Source organism: Vidua chalybeata, unplaced genomic scaffold, assembly GCF_026979565.1.
Source record: "Vidua chalybeata isolate OUT-0048 unplaced genomic scaffold, bVidCha1 merged haplotype W_reject_16, whole genome shotgun sequence".
In the NCBI taxonomy this organism is placed as follows: domain Eukaryota; kingdom Metazoa; phylum Chordata; class Aves; order Passeriformes; family Viduidae; genus Vidua; species Vidua chalybeata.
In genome coordinates, this window is record NW_026530346.1 from 136,814 (window position 1) to 157,612 (window position 20,799).

Here is a 20,799-nt window from a genome sequence, read left to right on the forward strand (position 1 = left end):
AACACTGCCTGAAATCCCCCAAGAACTCAGAAATCTTCCAGAATATGTCCCCAAACCATAAATTCCTCCTCAAATACCTTTGAAATGGTGGGACTTTAAACATCTCTGATCAATTTCTTTCTTTTTAGTTCTTTGGGGTGTTTTTAAGGGATGAAGATAAATCAGAAGAAAATTAGGGCCAGACCAAAAGGGAAACCAGCCAGGTGTCTTCCCAACATGGATCACAGGGAATGTGGGTCACCAGGGCTCTGCTCAACGTGGGTCATCCCATGGGGGATGGAATTGGAGCAGTGCACCAAGCTCTTTCTGCACTCGGGGCACTCGCAGGGCTTCCCTTACTGGTGCCTCCATTGGTGACTGGTCAAGTTAGAGCTCCTGGAGAAGCTCTTCCCACACTGGGGACACTTGTAGGGCCTCTCCCCAGTGTGGATGCGCCGGTAGGTGACAAGGGTGGAGTTTTGCTTGAAGCCCTCCCGGCAGTCAGGGCAGTGGAAGGGCCTCTCATCTGTGCGAATCCGCTCATGCAGGAGGAGATCTGAGCTGGTGTGAAACCTCTTCCCACACGTGGGGCACTCATAGGGCCTCTCCCCAGTGTGGATGCGCTGGTGTCTGATGAGGTGGGAGTTGCGCTTGAAGCCCTTCCCACAGTCGGGGCAGCGGAAGGGCCTCTCCTCTGTGTGAATCCGCTGGTGCTTGAGGAGGTCTGAGCTGCTCTGAAACCTCTTTTGACACTGAGGATACTCGTAGGGCTTCTCCCCAGTGTGAATGCGTTGGTGCCTGACGAGTTCTGAGCTGCAGCTGAAGCCCTTCCCACACTCCCCACACTCATAGGGCCATTCCCCGGTGTGGATCATCTGGTGGCGGAGCAGGGTGCTACTCTTCCTGAAGCTCTTCCCACACTCCAAGCACTTGTAGGGTTTCTCCTTCTCATGAGGCTGCTCATGGACCACTAGCTCCAAGCTCTGGCTGAAGCTTTGTCCACCTTCCTGGCACAGGGTGGGTCTTTCCTCCTCAGAGCACCCTGGGCTGGCTTTGCAGCCCCTCCTCCTGCAGGATCTCTGAGGATTTTCCTCCCTGTTGGATTCCTGTGCCATGGAGCCACTCAAAACAGCCTCTGCCATGAGGTTCTGCTGTGGGGATTTGTCCTCCCTGGTCTCCATCCTCAGCTCCTTGTCTAGGGGAGGAAGGACAAGGAGAGGATGGGATTTGTCTCTGTGCCAGAGAGAAGGGGAAGGAGATCCCCCCAATGCATCCCAGGCAGGACTGTGGGAGGGGCCCCTGCACTCCCGTGGGAGGTGACAGAAGTCTAAGGGGACCTGTTCTTCAAATATTGTACCCTCCCTTGTTAATGTCAATCAGTGTTTAATCTATTCCCCTGTTCTAGTAAGTTCTCGGTTTCTGTTACCTTCATTGGCTCCCTCTGTAAGACCACTCCTTCCCCGTGCCCTCATTGGTTTTGTGTATGTCACCCCATCCCTGCTCCTCCCCTTAGCCCTTTCCCGATTGGACTGTTTGTAACCTAACCGCTCCCACTCCTCTCCCGTTATATACCCAGCCCCGCCTTCCCTCGGGGCTCTCGGAGCCTGCTCCCTTCCTTAGTGGTTGCCTCCCTGCATCCTTCTCTTCTCCCCCATCCTCTGCTTTACCCTCAATAAACCCTCGAGGAACATAGCAGCCTGAGTGACCTCTTGTCCTTCTGGTGGAGATATCCGTACCCCATCGGCGCCCCCCGCGGACTGGCCAGTCGAGGGTCTCCCCGCCTGACCGGGCACCCAGGCTGAGGTGCCAAAATACACAGGACGGCGTTGGAAGCAGGGCTGTCCTGCAGCCAAGGGGCTGTAGGGGCTGTGCTGGGCTGGGAGATGGAGCAGGAGAGAGGGGGAAAGGGGCACTGACTTCCTCCTCACCTGCCTGGGGGTTTAGGGACATCTTCCTCTTCCTCACAGTCTGCTCCTCCATCTGGCCAAGGTTTGGAATGGGAAATCCTGGTTTGGGGGAAACCAAGGAATGAGCGCATTGAGTTTGAAGGTCCTTCTGCCCAAGTCCATGTCTAGAAGTCACCGGCCATTTGGGCTCTATAAAAACCTCTCAAACACCAAGATTCAGCCCTGAAAATGCGTCCCAGGAGGTCCCTGTCTCTGGTCTCTCTCCTCTGGTGTTCGGGGTTCCCCCCTGTCCCAGCTGCTGGGGGGTCACACTTGTATTGGGGCTCCCCCATCTACTCGGACCCTGCCCTCCCCAGGCTGCTGGGAGTCCCAGCAATCCAAAAAGTTCCCTGTTTCCATCTCCCCACTTAGGGATGCTGGCGGTTTTGGGGTCCCGGGGCCCCTTCTCCCCTTCTTCTCTGCTTTGGGCTGCAGGGGCTCCAAAGAGTCCCCCCTGCCCTTCTCCAAGCTGTTGAGGGTCCCGCCAATGGCGGCGCTCCCCCCTCTCTGGGCTCCCCACTTTGGGCTCCTGGGGGACACAGGGCTCTGCTCCTCCAGGCTGCCTCTGCCGGCAGCCGCCACTGGGACCCCCCAATGTCTCCCCAAGGGGCCTTTTCTGCTCAGCTTTGCAGTTTTTCATTCTCCAAACATCCCCCCAAAAAAACCCAACCCAGGGACCCCCCAGGATATCTGGGCCGAGCTCCCCCTCCCTGGTCACCTGTGGGATGGGGGGTGATGGTCCCAGTAGGGCTGCAGAACTCAGGGAGTGCTCGACCTTGTGGTTCCTTCTCCTTTCCTTGATTCTTCTTTGTCCCTCTTCTTCCTCTTCCTCTCGCGCCTCCTCTTCCATCCCTCGTTGTCCTCCTCCTCCCTAAGCCCACCTTCTTCTTCTACTTTCATCCCTTCTGGCTCTACTTCTTCATCCCTCTCCTTCCCTCCCTCCTCCTCCTCCCCCAGGAGCAGCGACACTCTCAGTGCCCTGTTCCCGCAGCCCTGGCAGCCCACGGCAGGAGCGGGGATGGGAACATGCTGGGGGCAACTGGGAGCGAGTGGGAGTGACTGGGTCTACACTGGGGACAACTGGGCATGACTGGGACCACACTGGGGGCAACTGGGCATGACTGGGACCATGCTGGGAGGGATTGGGATCATATGGGGAGTGATGGGGATGATACAAGGGACAACTGGGGGCAACTGGGATCACACTGGGAAGAACGGGAAGCACCTGGAAGCATGCTGGGGGCAACTGCCATCCTACTGGATCTTACTTGGAGCAACTGGGACTGCACTGAGGGTGACTGGGAGTGGCTCTGAGCAACTGGGATCAGACTGGAAGCAACTGAGGACACCTGGGAGTGACTGGGAACATGCTGGGGGCACCTGGGATACACTGGGAGAGACTTAAACCACTGTGGGGGTAAATGGGAGCAGCTGGAACCACAGTGGATGATAATGGGAGCAGCTGTGCCCATGCTGGGGTCATACTGGGATTCTACTGGAACTGACTGGCATCATATTGGGAGTGACTGGCATAGTACTGGGAATATCTAAGTGTGACTGGGTTCATAGTGGAATCAGACTGGGAGAGACTGGAAAGGTGCTGGCAGTGACTGGAACCATGCTGGAGGTGACTGGGAGCAACTGGGCCCGCACTGGGAGTGACAGGGAGACACTCTGGGAATGACTGGAATCATACTGGGAGGATCTGGGAGTGACTGGGATCATACTGGGAGTGACTGGAACCATACTGGGGGGGACTGGGTGCAGCTGGGATCATCCTGGGAGCCACTAGGATTCCAGCAGGTGTGAATGGATCCTGGCTGGGGGTTACTGGGAGCTACTGGGCCCATGCTGGGAGGAAAATGTGGACACATTGGGAGCAACTGGGACCAACTGGAAGGTACACAAACCATGCTGAGGGGACTGAGACCACAACTGGGGCAACTGGGTTCATACTGGGATCAACTGGGACCACAGTTTGGGCAACTGCCAGAAACTGGGATCATGCTGGAGGCAACTGGGAGTAACTGGGAAAGACTGGGATCATTCTGAAGTAACTAGAACCTTACTGGGCCAACTGGGATATACTGGGAGTGTCTGTAACCATACTGGGGGGACTGGAACCACACTGGGAACAGCTGGGACCATGCTGAGAGGGACTGGGACTATTCTAAGGACACCTGGGATCATCCTGGGAGGAACTGGGAACAACTGGAACTATTCTGGCAGCAACTGGGATCATGCTGGGATGAAAGTGGGAGCAGCCGGTGTAAGAGGTTGTCCGAAGCCCCTCTCATTTTCTTTTTGCCTCCCAATTGCCACGAGGGGGAACCCCTCTGCCATGGCAGTTCCGGCTTGGAGAAGACGCCAGTGCAGGTGCAGTTGCTGAACCATCACACTAGCTGTTCCGAACGAGGCCTGGCAAGGACTTGGCAAGGACCTGGCACAGACCCAGCAAAGAACGGCCTGCTGCGATACCTGCTCACTACAGCGGTTTCCCCACCTTTACGCCAAATGAACTTTTGGGGTCACTCTAGTGGTCTCTCACTGAAGACCCCTCATCTGCCTCGTTACCACTGTGACAGACAGAGATCGAAAACCCTCCTCCCAAGGACTGAGACTGAGACCCCTACCACAGGGAGTGGGGAAACCACTAATGGCATAACCTTCTTCAGTGATTCCAATGGACTTATTCTTCATTGTGTTCATCCTGCCTTGGTGGTTTCAGTGGACTCACCTGTTCCCCCTCAGCAACTTCAATAGACTCTCATTGTCCTGCATGTTCCTCCCTTTTTATCAGTGGACTATAACTGGACCCCTGAGTTGACCAGAACTTCAGAGACCCTCCCCGACAAGACGGATCCCCGGTGTTTGGACCAGTGAGGATCTCGCCTGTGTTGGTAGCTATTCCCATACCCCTTTTTTCTCCCTCTCTCTATCCTTTTATCTCCTTTCTGACCCCACTATCGCATTTACTGTTTTGGCCCCTAATAAAGGTGCATTTGTTGTGATTAACTGATAGTCCCCTGCTGTTTGTCTTTTGCACTTTTGGGATCAGTGAAAAGAACCATCACGATTCCTCTGCCCCTACGGGCGGATCGTGACATTAATTGGCGTCATGGACAGGATTTCTGGCTAGACAGAAGGGTTGCAGGTGAAAAGGCACCCACACTGTCTTCGGAAATTCACAAAGGATCTCTTAGTGCAAAAGGCGGGACACTGTTGTTTTGTTGTTGTTGTGTGTATCTGGACTGTCTGGGAAGGAAGGGACAACTTGAAGAAACTAAGCAGAGCCTCCCAGGCAGATTTTGTCTCTTCACCCACCCAAGGAAGCAAAGGGAGACACAGCAAAGGCTGTGTGGTTTCTGTAACTTAAGTTTGCACCTCCCTGTCATGGTTTTGGTCCCTTCACAAAATGAGTGATAACCTTAACGATAAAGCTAAAGTTGGATTTTATGCTTTACTAGCTAAAAACAATGCCAAACCTTCTCTGGGAGGAGAGGAATGGGCACAAAGTAACTGGTTTAATTTGGAAAATGTGGTTGACAGAGTATGTTCTTTACCACATGAAACAAAATTTAAATTGGGCAGAAATAAAACTATCTTTCGCTCAGTTTTGGGAGCTTGTCCTATGGCAGCTGTAGAAACTCGCTTTAAGCGAAGAAGTGAGGAAAATGCTATACTAGACTCCCTTCAAAACCTAGTTGAAATTTTGCAAAAACAATTAGATGAAGAAAAGAATAAAAATCATTTATTACAAGCTGCCTTGAGAGAGGAACATGTTAAAAATTCACAGAATGCTAGTTCCTCAAAAGAGACAGAGGAGAAAGAAACTCCTCACATTAATCAAAATTACCCTCAGAAAGAATTAGCTTTGATGAAAAATTGTGGGGAACGCTGCTGTCCTAGCTTGAGACCTTTAATTAAAACAGAATACAACTATATAAATGAAGAAGATTTTGACCCACACATAACCACTAAAGAAATCCCGTACACTGCTATTGAATTAGCTAAATTAAAGGAGTACGGGTGTCTCCCTCACGAAACTGAGACAGAATACGTAGTCCAAGTGTCTCTCACCGGGGGAGATCAAATTCATTTGTCAGAACAAGAAGCCAGTGGGTACTGGGGACATGGGGTGTTTTTAACAATGGGAGACCCTCTAGCCATACTTAGTACCCCCGACCAACCCCTGGAAAACATTCACAAAGCTGCCTGCTTGCAAATGATACATGGAAGAAAATTAACTACAGCTATGAAGCAGTACAGCTATATCAGATTATACAGCTATGAAATTACCTATGGCTATGAATCACCAATGCAATTACCTGTAAAGCCTGAAATTATGGCTCCTTTAATTCGAGGGCTTCCAGAATCACTCAAACCTACAGCGATTTTCATTCAAAAAACCATAGCAGCTGTATCTCCTATAGAAAGACCAGACAGATTTCCTAGTAACCAGAATGACCCATTTGTTCCCCTTTATGACTTGCTGAGGAAAGGGGTGAAATGGGATTGGACTCCTTCTCAGGAGAAAGCATTGCAATTGCTGATTTTTGAAGCAACAGCTCATCAAGCACTGGGCCCTATCCATCCTACAGATCCTTTCCAGGGGGAACGGGGATTTGCCTCCTTAGGGCTGTCAGTACACATATGGCAGCGGGGTCCTGAGGGTCTGACAAGGCCTGTTGGTTTTTATTCCTGTGGTTTCAAAGATGCAATTTCAATTACAACAACCACTGGAATCGTTCTTATTGGCCTTGGGAACACATCAGTGGTTGCTATCAAATATGTTACCAAGTTGGGAGGAAGTAAACGTAAATGATCACAAATTGGTAATTGATGCACTCGGTGCCACACAAAACAACGTTTCTTTAGCTCTCAAGCTGTATCCAGGCTCAATTATGGATGCAGTCAGTTGCTGCCTCAATTATAAGAGAAGGTGAAGAAGGCACTTTTCCTACTGAGATTCGGAAAATAGTTTGGGACAATGCCAATTTGATTTTTTGATTTTGAAAAGGAATTCCAATCCTGGTGGAACTTAGTGAACTTTACCTATGACCCCATCACAAACATAACCGCAGCTTTTGTGTTAACCATATGTAATGCCTCAGTGCATTTGATATTCCCCATCATTGCACTAGGACTGGGACACACTGGGAGCCACTGGGAATGTGCTGGGGGGAACTGGGACCACGCTGGGGGCAACTGGGGACAAGGGTGAGTGACTGGGGCCCTGCTGGGAGACACTGGGATCATACTGGGAGTGACTCGGACTATACTAGGGGCAATTAGGAGAACTGGGAACACACTGGATGGCACTGGGAACAACTGGGACTGTGCCAGGGGAAAAATGCATCATAATGGCGAATGACTGGGAGCAACTGGGCTCCTGCTGGGAGCCGCCCCTGGCGGCCCTGGGAGCCCCGAACCCCTTTCCCGGCCATGCCGCCCCTCCAGCCCCAGCACCCCCCACTGCCGGGGTGCCGGCACTGCCAGGGGTCCCCCCTTCTCGGGGTCCCCCCTGGAGCTTCTGGGGCTCTCCTCTCTCTGGGCTCCCGCTCAGGGAAGCTGCGGCTCTCCCGGGGCTCCCCAAAACCGCTGTCCCCCCGCTGGGGCTCTGCCGCCACTGCCGCCCACCGGGAACCCCCAAAAACACCTCCCGGGGATCCCCCGATGTGCCCCTGAGGGCCAGCTGCCAGCTCCAAACATCCCCCCCAAAAATCCCCAAACCCAGGGAGCCCCGGGATATTTGGGGCGAGCTCCCCCTCCCCGGGCACCTGCTGGATGGGGGGCGATGCTCCCGGGCTGAACCACCTGCGGGTGCAGAGAGCGCTGAAAGCGTGCGAGGCTTCTTCTGCCTGCTCCGGCTTCTCCTTCTTCCTCTCCTCCTCTTCCTCCTACTCAGTCCCTCCTCTTCCTCCTCCTCCTCCTCCTCCTCCTCTCGGGCCGGGACGCGATGGTAAAAGGCTGGGTCACCCACAAACCTAGCTGGGGTGAGCAAAGTTTTGGGGGGAACAATGGGAAGCGGGTGGGAGAGGGGAGACGCTGAGGGTCCCCCAGGTCACCCCAAGACCCCCAGGCCCCGTCCCAGCCCCCCCAGTTGCCTCCACATCCCCGGCTGAGGGGGCTCAGCCCAGGAGCCGCCGTCGTTCGGGGCTCCCCGGAGGGCAGCGAACGGGAGAGCTCCCGGCTCGGAGAGGCCCCAGCGGAGGAGGGGATCTTGTCCTTCCTTGAGGGCCTTGAAGGGTCTTCAGGCCCCTCTGAAGAGGAGTTTTCCTCTTTTTAGGGTTTTTGGGGGGGATTCCACCACCCCAAGGGTGTTTTTTCCTCCCCATTTTAGGGAGTTTGTGGGGCCGCAGCCCCACAAGCCCCTTTTTAGGGGGGGATCATGATGGCTTTAAGTAGCTGGTAGGGACTGGGGGTCCCAGGAGGGTTTAGGGGTCCCAGGAGGTTTTGGGAATCCCGAGAGGGTCTGGGGGTACTTGGGTGATGCCATGGGGACCCCGTGCTGGGTATAAACTTTGATGATGAATTCCTAGGGGAGTTTTGTGTATCTCCAGCGTTTTTGGGGTCCCGGTGGATTTTGGGGGGTTCCCAGGGGGGTTTTCAGGATTCCCGAAGGGAGGGATTGGACGATCCCAGGGGAAACCCAAGGCTGTTTTGGGGTACCTGCCGGTGACAGAGATGGGGACCCCGTGCCGGGTATGAACCTTCTAAGGGGGGTCTGGAGGGTGCTGGGAGGTCCTGTGGGAATTTTGATGTCCTGGGAGGGTTTGGGGGGGGGTCTGTATGCGGTTTTGTGGTCTTGGGGAGTTTTTGGAGGGCGCAGGGATGGTTTTGGCATCCCGGGGAGGTCGGGGTGTCCCGGGGGGTTTTGGGGGTACCTGGGTGATGCTGGTGACAGAGGTGGGACCCCATGCTGGGTATGAACCTTCTCACTGCACATGGGCAGCGTCAGCATGTTCAGGAAGATCCTGGGGGGCCTGGGGGTCACCCCAAACCCCAGGGGACCCCCAATGCTCAGGGACCCCCTGAACTCCCCTCACCGCTGGTTCTGCCGCAGGCAGGGGGCACCAGCACTCGGCCCCCACCCTCACCATCACAGGGGGGCTGTGGAAGAAATCTGGGGGTGCACAGACAGGTCGGGGGGACCTCCAAATTCCTGGGAAAGGGGGAACACAGGAGAACTCCCAGGAATCCCCACTGGGGGGTTAGGGGAGATCCAGGAGGAGTTTGGGTGGGCTTAATTGTGTCACTATAGTCAGGAAAGGGGACTCCAAGGGTACCCAGTGTCCCCATTCCCAGCTAAAGGTGGGAAAACCTGGGCTGGTTGGGAATAGGGGTCCCGGGTGTCCTCGGTGTTGAGGAAAGGAGGGGCTGAGAGCTGGGAAAGGCAGGAATAAGGGTCCAGGGGGTCTCTGGGTGAAGAAAAGGGGGCTCTGGGGGCTGGGAGAGGCGGGATGGCCGGGAAAGGGGTGCGGGGGTTGCTGGTGCGGGATAAGAGGGTGCAGGGTAGAACCACGCCGGGAATGGGGGTGCAGGGGGATGGCGGCGCCCGGGAATGGGGGTTCAGGGGCCCCTCGGTGCTTCGGAAAGGGTGACCAAAGAGGGGGTCCACCTCAGCTCTCGCCGCCCGCCCGGGGCCCCAGGAGCGCCCCCAGCCCCAGCGCTGGAGCCATCGCGCTGCTCCTCCTCACTCCCAGTATGATCCCAGTATGATCCCAGTAGAACTCAGGCACCCAGGAGCTGCTCCCAGTATGATCCCAGTACAGCCCAGTCACTGCCACTCCTGGCATTCCCCCCAGCCCGCTCTGCGTCCTGACCTGTCCCAGCGCCATCCCCGCCCTTCCCGCGGCTGCGGGGGAGGAGGAGGGAGGGAGGAAGAGGAAGGGCGGGAGGAAGAGGCGGAGCGGCAGCAGGAAGCAGCCGGAGGAGAGGGGAGGATGAACCGCGGGGCTCCGGCGCTGCCCGAACTCGCAGCACCCCGGGAGCATCGCCCCCCATCCAGCAGGTGCCCGGGGAGGGGGAGATCGCCCCAAATATCCCGGGGCGCCCTGGGTTTGGGGATTTTTGGGGGGGATGTTTGGAGCTGGCAGCTGGCCCTCGGGGGCACATCGGGGGATCCCCGGGAGGTGTTTTTGGGGGTTCCCGGTGGGCGGCAGTGGCGGCAGAGCCCCAGCGGGGGGACAGCGGTTTTGGGGAGCCCCGGGAGAGCCGCAGCTTCCCTGAGCGGGAGCCCAGAGAGAGGAGAGCCCCAGAAGCTCCAGGGGGGACCCCGAGAAGGGGGGACCCCTGGCAGTGCCGGCACCCCGGCAGTGGGGGGTGCTGGGGCTGGAGGGGCGGCATGGCCGGGAAAGGGGTTCGGGGCTCCCAGGGCCGCCAGGGGCGGCTCCCAGCAGGAGCCCAGTTGCTCCCAGTCATTCGCCATTATGATGCATTTTTCCCCTGGCACAGTCCCAGTTGTTCCCAGTGCCATCCAGTGTGTTCCCAGTTCTCCTAATTGCCCCTAGTATAGTCCGAGTCACTCCCAGTATGATCCCAGTGTCTCCCAGCAGGGCCCCAGTCACTCACCCTTGTCCCCAGTTGCCCCCAGCGTGGTCCCAGTTCCCCCCAGCACATTCCCAGTGGCTCCCAGTGTGTCCCAGTCCTAGTGCAATGATGGGGAATATCAAATGCACTGAGGCATTACATATGGTTAACACAAAAGCTGCGGTTATGTTTGTGATGGGGTCATAGGTAAAGTTCACTAAGTTCCACCAGGATTGGAATTCCTTTTCAAAATCAAAAAATCAAATTGGCATTGTCCCAAACTATTTTCCGAATCTCAGTAGGAAAAGTGCCTTCTTCACCTTCTCTTATAATTGAGGCAGCAACTGACTGCATCCATAATTGAGCCTGGATACAGCTGAGAGCTAAAGAAACGTTGTTTTGTGTGGCACCGAGTGCATCAATTACCAATTTGTGATCATTTACGTTTACTTCCTCCCAACTTGGTAACATATTTGATAGCAACCACTGATGTGTTCCCAAGGCCAATAAGAACGATTCCAGTGGTTGTTGTAATTGAAATTGCATCTTTGAAACCACAGGAATAAAAACCAACAGGCCTTGTCAGACCCTCAGGACCCCGCTGCCATATGTGTACTGACAGCCCTAAGGAGGCAAATCCCCGTTCCCCCTGGAAAGGATCTGTAGGATGGATAGGGCCCAGTGCTTGATGAGCTGTTGCTTCAAAAATCAGCAATTGCAATGCTTTCTCCTGAGAAGGAGTCCAATCCCATTTCACCCCTTTCCTCAGCAAGTCATAAAGGGGAACAAATGGGTCATTCTGGTTACTAGGAAATCTGTCTGGTCTTTCTATAGGAGATACAGCTGCTATGGTTTTTTGAATGAAAATCGCTGTAGGTTTGAGTGATTCTGGAAGCCCTCGAATTAAAGGAGCCATAATTTCAGGCTTTACAGGTAATTGCATTGGTGATTCATAGCCATAGGTAATTTCATAGCTGTATAATCTGATATAGCTGTACTGCTTCATAGCTGTAGTTAATTTTCTTCCATGTATCATTTGCAAGCAGGCAGCTTTGTGAATGTTTTCCAGGGGTTGGTCGGGGGTACTAAGTATGGCTAGAGGGTCTCCCATTGTTAAAAACACCCCATGTCCCCAGTACCCACTGGCTTCTTGTTCTGACAAATGAATTTGATCTCCCTCGATGAGAGACACTTGGACTACGTATTCTGTCTCAGTTTCGTGAGGGAGACACCCGTACTCCTTTAATTTAGCTAATTCAATAGCAGTGTACGGGATTTCTTTAGTGGTTATGTGTGGGTCAAAATCTTCTTCATTTATATAGTTGTATTCTGTTTTAATTAAAGGTCTCAAGCTAGGACAGCAGCGTTCCCCACAATTTTTCATCAAAGCTAATTCTTTCTGAGGGTAATTTTGATTAATGTGAGGAGTTTCTTTCTCCTCTGTCTCTTTTGAGGAACTAGCATTCTGTGAATTTTTAACATGTTCCTCTCTCAAGGCAGCTTGTAATAAATGATTTTTATTCTTTTCTTCATCTAATTGTTTTTGCAAAATTTCAACTAGGTTTTGAAGGGAGTCTAGTATAGCATTTTCCTCACTTCTTCGCTTAAAGCGAGTTTCTACAGCTGCCATAGGACAAGCTCCCAAAACTGAGCGAAAGATAGTTTTATTTCTGCCCAATTTAAATTTTGTTTCATGTGGTAAAGAACATACTCTGTCAACCACATTTTCCAAATTAAACCAGTTACTTTGTGCCCATTCCTCTCCTCCCAGAGAAGGTTTGGCATTGTTTTTAGCTAGTAAAGCATAAAATCCAACTTTAGCTTTATCGTTAAGGTTATCACTCATTTTGTGAAGGGACCAAAACCATGACAGGGAGGTGCAAACTTAAGTTACAGAAACCACACAGCCTTTGCTGTGTCTCCCTTTGCTTCCTTGGGTGGGTGAAGAGACAAAATCTGCCTGGGAGGCTCTGCTTAGTTTCTTCAAGTTGTCCCTTCCTTCCCAGACAGTCCAGATACACACAACAACAACAAAACAACAGTGTCCCGCCTTTTGCACTAAGAGATCCTTTGTGAATTTCCGAAGACAGTGTGGGTGCCTTTTCACCTGCAACCCTTCTGTCTAGCCAGAAATCCTGTCCATGACGCCAATTAATGTCACGATCCGCCCGTAGGGGCAGAGGAATCGTGATGGTTCTTTTCACTGATCCCAAAAGTGCAAAAGACAAACAGCAGGGGACTATCAGTTAATCACAACAAATGCACCTTTATTAGGGGCCAAAACAGTAAATGCGATAGTGGGGTCAGAAAGGAGATAAAAGGATAGAGAGAGGGAGAAAAAAGGGGTATGGGAATAGCTACCAACACAGGCGAGATCCTCACTGGTCCAAACACCGGGGATCCGTCTTGTCGGGGAGGGTCTCTGAAGTTCTGGTCAACTCAGGGGTCCAGTTATAGTCCACTGATAAAAAGGGAGGAACATGCAGGACAATGAGAGTCTATTGAAGTTGCTGAGGGGGAACAGGTGAGTCCACTGAAACCACCAAGGCAGGATGAACACAATGAAGAATAAGTCCATTGGAATCACTGAAGAAGGTTATGCCATTAGTGGTTTCCCCACTCCCTGTGGTAGGGGTCTCAGTCTCAGTCCTTGGGAGGAGGGTTTTCGATCTCTGTCTGTCACAGTGGTAACGAGGCAGATGAGGGGTCTTCAGTGAGAGACCACTAGAGTGACCCCAAAAGTTCATTTGGCGTAAAGGTGGGGAAACCGCTGTAGTGAGCAGGTATCGCAGCAGGCCGTTCTTTGCTGGGTCTGTGCCAGGTCCTTGCCAAGTCCTTGCCAGGCCTCGTTCGGAACAGCTAGTGTGATGGTTCAGCAACTGCACCTGCACTGGCGTCTTCTCCAAGCCGGAACTGCCATGGCAGAGGGGTTCCCCCTCGTGGCAATTGGGAGGCAAAAAGAAAATGAGAGGGGCTTCGGACAACCTCTTACACCGGCTGCTCCCACTTTCATCCCAGCATGATCCCAGTTGCTGCCAGAATAGTTCCAGTTGTTCCCAGTTCCTCCCAGGATGATCCCAGGTGTCCTTAGAATAGTCCCAGTCCCTCTCAGCATGGTCCCAGCTGTTCCCAGTGTGGTTCCAGTCCCCCCAGTATGGTTACAGACACTCCCAGTATATCCCAGTTGGCCCAGTAAGGTTCTAGTTACTTCAGAATGATCCCAGTCTTTCCCAGTTACTCCCAGTTGCCTCCAGCATGATCCCAGTTTCTGGCAGTTGCCCAAACTGTGGTCCCAGTTGATCCCAGTATGAACCCAGTTGCCCCAGTTGTGGTCTCAGTCCCCTCAGCATGGTTTGTGTACCTTCCAGTTGGTCCCAGTTGCTCCCAATGTGTCCACATTTTCCTCCCAGCATGGGCCCAGTAGCTCCCAGTAACCCCCAGCCAGGATCCATTCACACCTGCTGGAATCCTAGTGGCTCCCAGGATGATCCCAGCTGCACCCAGTCCCCCCCAGTATGGTTCCAGTCACTCCCAGTATGATCCCAGTCACTCCCAGATCCTCCCAGTATGATTCCAGTCATTCCCAGAGTGTCTCCCTGTCACTCCCAGTGCGGGCCCAGTTGCTCCCAGTCACCTCCAGCATGGTTCCAGTCACTGCCAGCACCTTTCCAGTCTCTCCCAGTCTGATTCCACTATGAACCCAGTCACACTTAGATATTCCCAGTACTATGCCAGTCACTCCCAATATGATGCCAGTCAGTTCCAGTAGAATCCCAGTATGACCCCAGCATGGGCACAGCTGCTCCCATTATCATCCACTGTGGTTCCAGCTGCTCCCATTTACCCCCACAGTGGTTTAAGTCTCTCCCAGTGTATCCCAGGTGCCCCCAGCATGTTCCCAGTCACTCCCAGGTGTCCTCAGTTGCTTCCAGTCTGATCCCAGTTGCTCAGAGCCACTCCCAGTCACCCTCAGTGCAGTCCCAGTTGCTCCAAGTAAGATCCAGTAGGATGGCAGTTGCCCCCAGCATGCTTCCAGGTGCTTCCCGTTCTTCCCAGTGTGATCCCAGTTGCCCCCAGTTGTCCCTTGTATCATCCCCATCACTCCCCATATGATCCCAATCCCTCCCAGCATGGTCCCAGTCATGCCCAGTTGCCCCCAGTGTGGTCCCAGTCATGCCCAGTTGTCCCCAGTGTAGACCCAGTCACTCCCACTCGCTCCCAGTTGCCCCCAGCATGTTCCCTGCTGTTCCCAGTGTGTTCCCAGTCATCCCCAGTATGGTTACAGACACCCCCAGTATATCCCAGTTGCGCTCAGCTTGTCTGTGGTAATTCCCAGACACTCGCAGTGATCCCAGTAAGGTGCTTATTATCCCAGTATGATCTCAGTCACACCCAGTATATCCCAGTTGTCTCCAGCCTGCATCCAGTCCTTCCCAGTTCCTCCAGTTTGCTTGCAGCATGATCCCAGTTTTTCACAGTTGCTCCCAGTAGCCCAAAGTGGGATCCCAGTTGCTCCCTTTCAACACCAGTGTGAGCCCAATAACCTCAGTATGATCCTTGTCACATGCCGGCACTTCCACTATGGTCCCAGTATAATCCCAGTAACTTGCAATCACTCCCAGTATGGTCCCAGCTGCCTCCAGCTAGATCAACCCAGTCAATTCCAGTATGATGCCATTTGCTCCCAGCATGCTCCCAGTTGCTCCCAGTCACCCCCAGTATGGGAGATGATGTGCATGGTGTGTTCCCAGTCACTCTCAGACACTCCCAGTATTAGTCCAGTCCCTCCCAGTATGATCCAAATATGGCCCAGTGTACTCCCAGTCACTGCCAGTATGAACCAGTTGTGCCCCACATGGTTCCAGTTGCTCCCTTTCACCCTCACTTTTGTTCCAGTCACTCCCAGTCTCTTCCAGTGTACCCCAGTTCCTTCCAGCATATTCCCAGTCACTTCCAGTTCCTTCCAGCATGATCCCATTTGCTCCCAACCACTCCTGGTCAGCCTCAGTGTAGTCACACTCACTGCCAGTATGATCACAGTCACCTCCAGCATGATCCCAGTTGATCCCAGTATAAGCCCAGTTGCTTCCAGTCACTCCAGCATGCACCCAGTGACTCACAGTTCCTCCCAGTTGCTCCCAGCATGATCCCAGTTACAGCTTCTCCTGGTCACCCTCTTAATGATCCCAGTCAGTCCCAGTATGTCCCATGTGCCCCCAACATGGTCTTAGTTGCCTGCTGCAGGCTCCTACTCACTCCCAGTGTGATCCCAGTATAATCCCAGTCTCTCTCAGTGTGATTACAATATCCTCTGGCATGGGCCCAGCTATTTCCAATATGATCCCACTATGATCTCAGTACAAACCCTGTACCGTCACAGTCACTGCCAGTATGATCCCAATACAATCTCAGTCTATCCCAGTGCTGCCACTCCTGGGATCCCCCAGCCCTCTCTGCATTCCCCCCACCCAGATGTCCTGAGAGGAGCCCCAAGGGCTGGCAGTGCCCAGGCAGGGTCCCCAGCAAGCCCCAGTTTGGATGTGCAGCTCCCAGTTTTCCCAGTTTGCCTCTCCTTTTGCCCGGGCCAGGTTCCCCCCTGGAACAGCGGGGGGTAGCAGCTGAGAACCCCACACTGCCCATCCTGAACTCTCCCGGCTCCATCCTCGCTCCTGCCACGGGCTGCCAGGGCTGCGGGAACGGGGCACCGAGGGTGTCGCTGCTCCTGGGGGAGGAGAAGGAGGGAGGGAAGGAGAGGGATGAAGAAGGAGAGCCAGAAGGGATGGAATTAGGGCAAGAAGGTGGGCTTAGGGACGAAGAGGAGGAGGAGGGATGGAAGAGGAGGTGCGGAAGGAAGAAGAGGGACAAAGGAGGATCAAGGAAAGGAGAAGTAACAATGAGGTCGAGCACTCCCTGAATTCGCAGCCCCCCTGAAATCATCACCCCCCATTCAACAGGTGACCAGGGAGGGGGAGCTCGGGCCAGATATCCTGGGGGTCCCTGGGTTGTGTTGTTTTGGGGCGATGTTTGGAGAATAAAAAACTGCAAAGCTGAGCGGAAAGGGCCCCTTGGGGGGACATTTTGGGGTCCCAGTGGCGGCTGCCAGCAGAGGCAGCCTGGAGGAGCAGAGCCCTGTGTCCCCCAGGAGCCCAAAGTGGGGAGCCCAGAGAGGGGGGAGCGCCATCATTGGTGGGACCCTCAAGAGCCTGGAGAGGGGCAGGGGGGACTCTTTGGAGCCCCTGCAGCCCAAAGCAGAGAAGAAGGGGAGAAGGGGCCCCAGGACTCCAAAACCGCCAGCATCCCTAAGTGGGGAGATGGAAAAGGGGGGAACTTTTTGGGTTCCTGGGACTCCCAGCAGCCTGGGGAGGGCGGGGTCCGAGTAGACGGGGGAGCCCCAATACAAGTGTGACCCCCCAGCAGCTGGGACAGGGGGGAACCCCGAACACCAGAGGAGAGAGACCAGAGACAGGGACTTCCTGGGAGGCATTTTCAGGGCTGAATCTTGGTGTTTGAGAGGTTTTTATGAAGCCCAAATGGCCGGTGACATCTAGACATGGACTTGGGCAGAGGGACCTTCAAACTCAATGCGCTCATCCCTTGTTTTCCCCCAAACCAGGATTTCCCATTCCTAAACCTTAGCTGGATGGAGGAGGAGGCTGTGAGGAAGAGGAAGATGCCCCAGGACACCCAGGCAGGTGAGGAGGAAGTCAGTGCCCCTTTCCCCCTCTCTCCTGCTCCATCTCCCAGCCCAGCATGGCCCCTGGCTGCAGGACAGCCCCGCTGCCGACGCCATCCTGCCGGGGACGCACTGGGGTGATCTCCTTCCCCTTCCCTCTGGCACGGAGGCAAATCCCATCCTCTCCTTGTCCTTCCCCCCCCAGACCAGGAGCTGAGGATGGAGACCAGGGAGGACAAATCCCCACAGCAGAACCTCGTGGTAGAGTCTGTTTTGAGCAGCTCCATGGCGCAGGAATTCAACGTGGAGGAAAATCCTCAGAGATCCTGCAGGAGGAGGGGCTGCAAAGCCAGCCCAGGGTGCTCTGAGGAGGAAAGACCCACCCTGTGCCAGGAAGGTGGACAGAGCTTCAGCCAGAGCTCGGAGCTGGTGGTCCATGAGCAGCTTCATAATGGGGAGAAGCCCTACAAGTGCCTGGAGTGTGGGAAGAGCTTTGGGTGGAGCTCCCACCTGCTCCGCCACCAGATGATCCACACTGGGGAATGGCCCTATGAGTGTGGGGAGTGTGGGAAGGGCTTCAGGTACAGCTCTGCCCTCATCACCCACCAACGCATCCACACTGGGAGAGGCCCTACAAGTGTCTCGAGTGTCAGAAGAGGTTTCAGACCAGCTCCAGTCTCCTCCAGCACCAGCGGATTCACACAGATGAGAGGCCATTCCACTGCTCTGATTGCGGGGAGAGCTTCAAGCGCAACTCCCACCTCATCACCCACCGGCACATCCACACCGTTGAGAAGCCCTATGAGTGTGGGGAATGTGGGAAGAGCTTCAGCCAGAGCTCCCACTTGATCTGCCACCAGAGGATCCACACTGGGGAAAGACCATACAAATGCGGGGAGTGTGGGATGACCTTCACCCGAAGGTCCCACCTGATCATCCACCAAATGATCCACACTGGAGAGAGGCCCTACGAGTGTCCCGAGTGTCAGAAGAGGTTTCGGAGCAGCTCAAGTCTCCTCCTGCACCAGAGGATTCACACAGAGGAGAGGCCCTTCCGCTGCCCTGACTGCGGGAAGGGCTTCAAGCACAACTCTGCCCTCATCACCCACCGGCGCATCCACACTGGGGAGAGGCCCTACGAGTGTCCCCAGTGTCAGAAGAGGTTTCGGAGCAGCTCAAGTCTCCTCAAGCACCAGCGGATTCACACAGAGGAGAGGCCCTTCCGCTGCCCTGACTGCGGGAAGGGCTTCAAGCAAAACTCCGCCCTCATCACCCACCGGCGCATCCACACTGGGGAAAGGCCCTATGAGTGTCCCCAGTGTGGGAAGAGCTTCTCAGACCGTTCATTCTTTACCCGACACCAGCAGAGGCACCAGTAAGGGAAGTCCTGCGAGGGCCCCGCCTGCGGGAAGAGCTTTGTGCACTGCTCCAACTCCATCCCCATCATAGGACCCACACTGGTCAGAGCCCTGGTGACCCACATTCCCTGTGATACACAGTGGGGAGTGACTGGTGTTCTTTTTATTTTTCCTCTAGTTATCTTTTATCTTCCTCCCTTCAAAACAGAATACTGGGGTAAAAATCAACAAATTCATCAAAGGTATCTCACATTTTACTTGTGTTTTGGGGAATCTTGGATTCCAGGAGATACCTGGGAGGATATGGGGGGGTTTGGGGGGTATTTGATTTAGTTGTCTTTATTTCTTGGCACTCCAAAAGACAAGAGGGACTGATCTGTCAGCTTAAAACCACTCAGTGCCACTGAAAACTACTCAATCCCACCCCAAAATTACTGGATACCACAGCCCCTCAGGGTGAAATGGGGCTGGAAGGGGATTGGGCAAAGTGGGATGCAAATCAGAAGGGGTGAGATGAGCACTGGGTGGGGTGGGATGGGGATTGGGAGGTGTGAATGGGGGAAGTACAGGGGTCTTGATGTCCAGGAGGGGTGGGATGGGTTGGGATAGGGATTGAGGAGGTGGTGTGGACTGAGACAGTCAAAGTTTGGGGATGATGAAGGGAAGGGCTGAGCCTGTTACTGAGTGAATTTTTGGATATTCCATGTTCCTGAAGAGATTTTGGGGTATCTCATGTTCCTGAGGTGGTTTTGGGGCACTCCCCAACTCTTGGGGGGTTTCCTGAGAGCAACTCCATGGAGCCGCATTGCCAGGGGTGGTTGCCACGGGCACGAGCTCAGAGCTGTAGCCAGAGTCTGTTGCCTCAGTGCTGGAGAGCAGAGAAATGATGAATGGCCCCAGACATCTCCAGTGTGTGTTTGTGTAGTCCTGTGAGCTTACTGGGGAGACAGCAATAGCAATCTCATGGAGAGATGCACCTTAGGCTCCGGGCAGTCCTCACAGCTCAGGGTGAGGAAAGAAGCTTCCCCCATTATGCTCTGCAGTACTACATTAATTTGTCCCAGTTCTGTCCTCTGTATTGGCCTGTTAGCCTTCCCTACCCCTTTTACCCTTTTATGTTCATGTTGTAGAGAGTTCTCCCTTCCCTCTCTTCCCTTTAGTTTGTGTCCCTGCCTATCCACTCTAACATTTTCTATTGGTCCCTTCCCTGTGTACCACCCCTGAGCCCTCAGACCTTTGTATCCCTGATGCTCTTCTCCGCCCCCTCTTTTCCTGTATTTGTACCCTGGACCCTCCTCTGTTCCCTGTCTTTGGCTCCTGGACCTCTTCAGCGTCGCTGTAATAAAACACATTAGAACTCCATACCTGGACCCTCCTGTGTGTTCACTGCTGAGCTGCTCCATGTGTGTGTGTGTGTGCTGGGGCTCTCGTGGCTCCTACCCATTGGTGCAAGACGCTCTCGGGGTAGGTTGCGTCCACCACCACCACAGACCACAACAAGTGGCGCCTGAACAGGGACCTTCGTCTGGTACCCCTGAAGAGCATCTCCAGCATCACTTGAATCTCAGTTGCCTTCAGGTCAGCCACTACCGTAAGGCAACATCTGAGTTTTATCAGGGCACGCTGAGGGGAGAGACCTGCAACCCTCCCAGAGTCATGGACTGGAGGATCACTCTCCTCGGCAGACCCCCCACAAGATCCTTTGTTGACCCACCATTGGGTGAGTATGTTGCGGTCAGGCTCACCCTTTTCTTTTGTTTTCTCATTTTAAATCTTGTGGCTGGGAAGACTGCAGAATGGGCACAAAACTCACCGTTCTGCAGCAGGAGATTTATATCCAAATTACATTAGCCCTTTTTGCTAGGGGAATTCATTTTTCAAAGGGGAATTTGAAATCTTTTGTTCATTTTCTTCCAAATATTTTATGTTGCAAGGGAATCAGTTTTATCGCTTAATATTTGGGATATGGTTGGGATCAAGTTTGTTTTATAAATGGAAGGAAATTTTAAAGTGAGGAAGTTGTAGCCTCTTTTTTGTTCCATTTATGGCAAAAAGTTTTATCTTTTTTTTTCTTCTATTTATGATTCAGTTAAAAAATCGGGAATATTTGGAAATATTTTCGGGTCCCCAGTTCAAAACCCCTTCCCCTCCATCCTCTCCCCGAGCCCCTAAACCTTCTTCCCTGCCTGAGGAGCACTCGGCAGGCAGATGTCGCTATTCAGCACAGGGTTGCTGCTGTCTCCCTGACGCCTCCCAGTCCCCTCTCTCCCCTTACCAGGACGGCACTGGCCATGCTGCTCTAGAACTTCCC

General features: G+C 53.8%; 1 protein-coding gene and 1 pseudogene across 4 annotated transcripts; one reads left to right on the forward strand and one right to left on the reverse strand.

Moving 5' to 3' along the window:
* Positions 1-335: 335 nt before the first annotated feature.
* Positions 336-7,814, reverse strand: LOC128783133 (zinc finger protein 239-like). Of its 4 annotated transcripts, XM_053933722.1 has the most exons (5): positions 7,706-7,788; positions 6,254-6,352; positions 2,644-4,365; positions 1,908-1,985; positions 336-1,174 (listed from the first exon to the last, which is right to left on the reverse strand). In XM_053933722.1, exons 4-5 carry the CDS (start codon positions 1,957-1,959, stop codon positions 336-338), a joined length of 891 nt encoding a protein of 296 aa, XP_053789697.1. In that variant the 5' UTR covers positions 1,960-1,985; positions 2,644-4,365; positions 6,254-6,352; positions 7,706-7,788. The 4 variants fall into 4 exon arrangements, with proteins under 4 accessions (XP_053789697.1, XP_053789696.1, XP_053789695.1 ...); XM_053933721.1 differs by lacking the exon at positions 2,644-4,365 and having other exon boundaries at positions 7,743-7,814; XM_053933720.1 differs by lacking the exon at positions 2,644-4,365.
* A 29-nt stretch (positions 7,815-7,843) lies between these two features.
* On the forward strand, positions 7,844-19,850 carry LOC128783132 (zinc finger protein 664-like; annotated as a pseudogene).
* Positions 19,851-20,799: the final 949 nt, after the last annotated feature.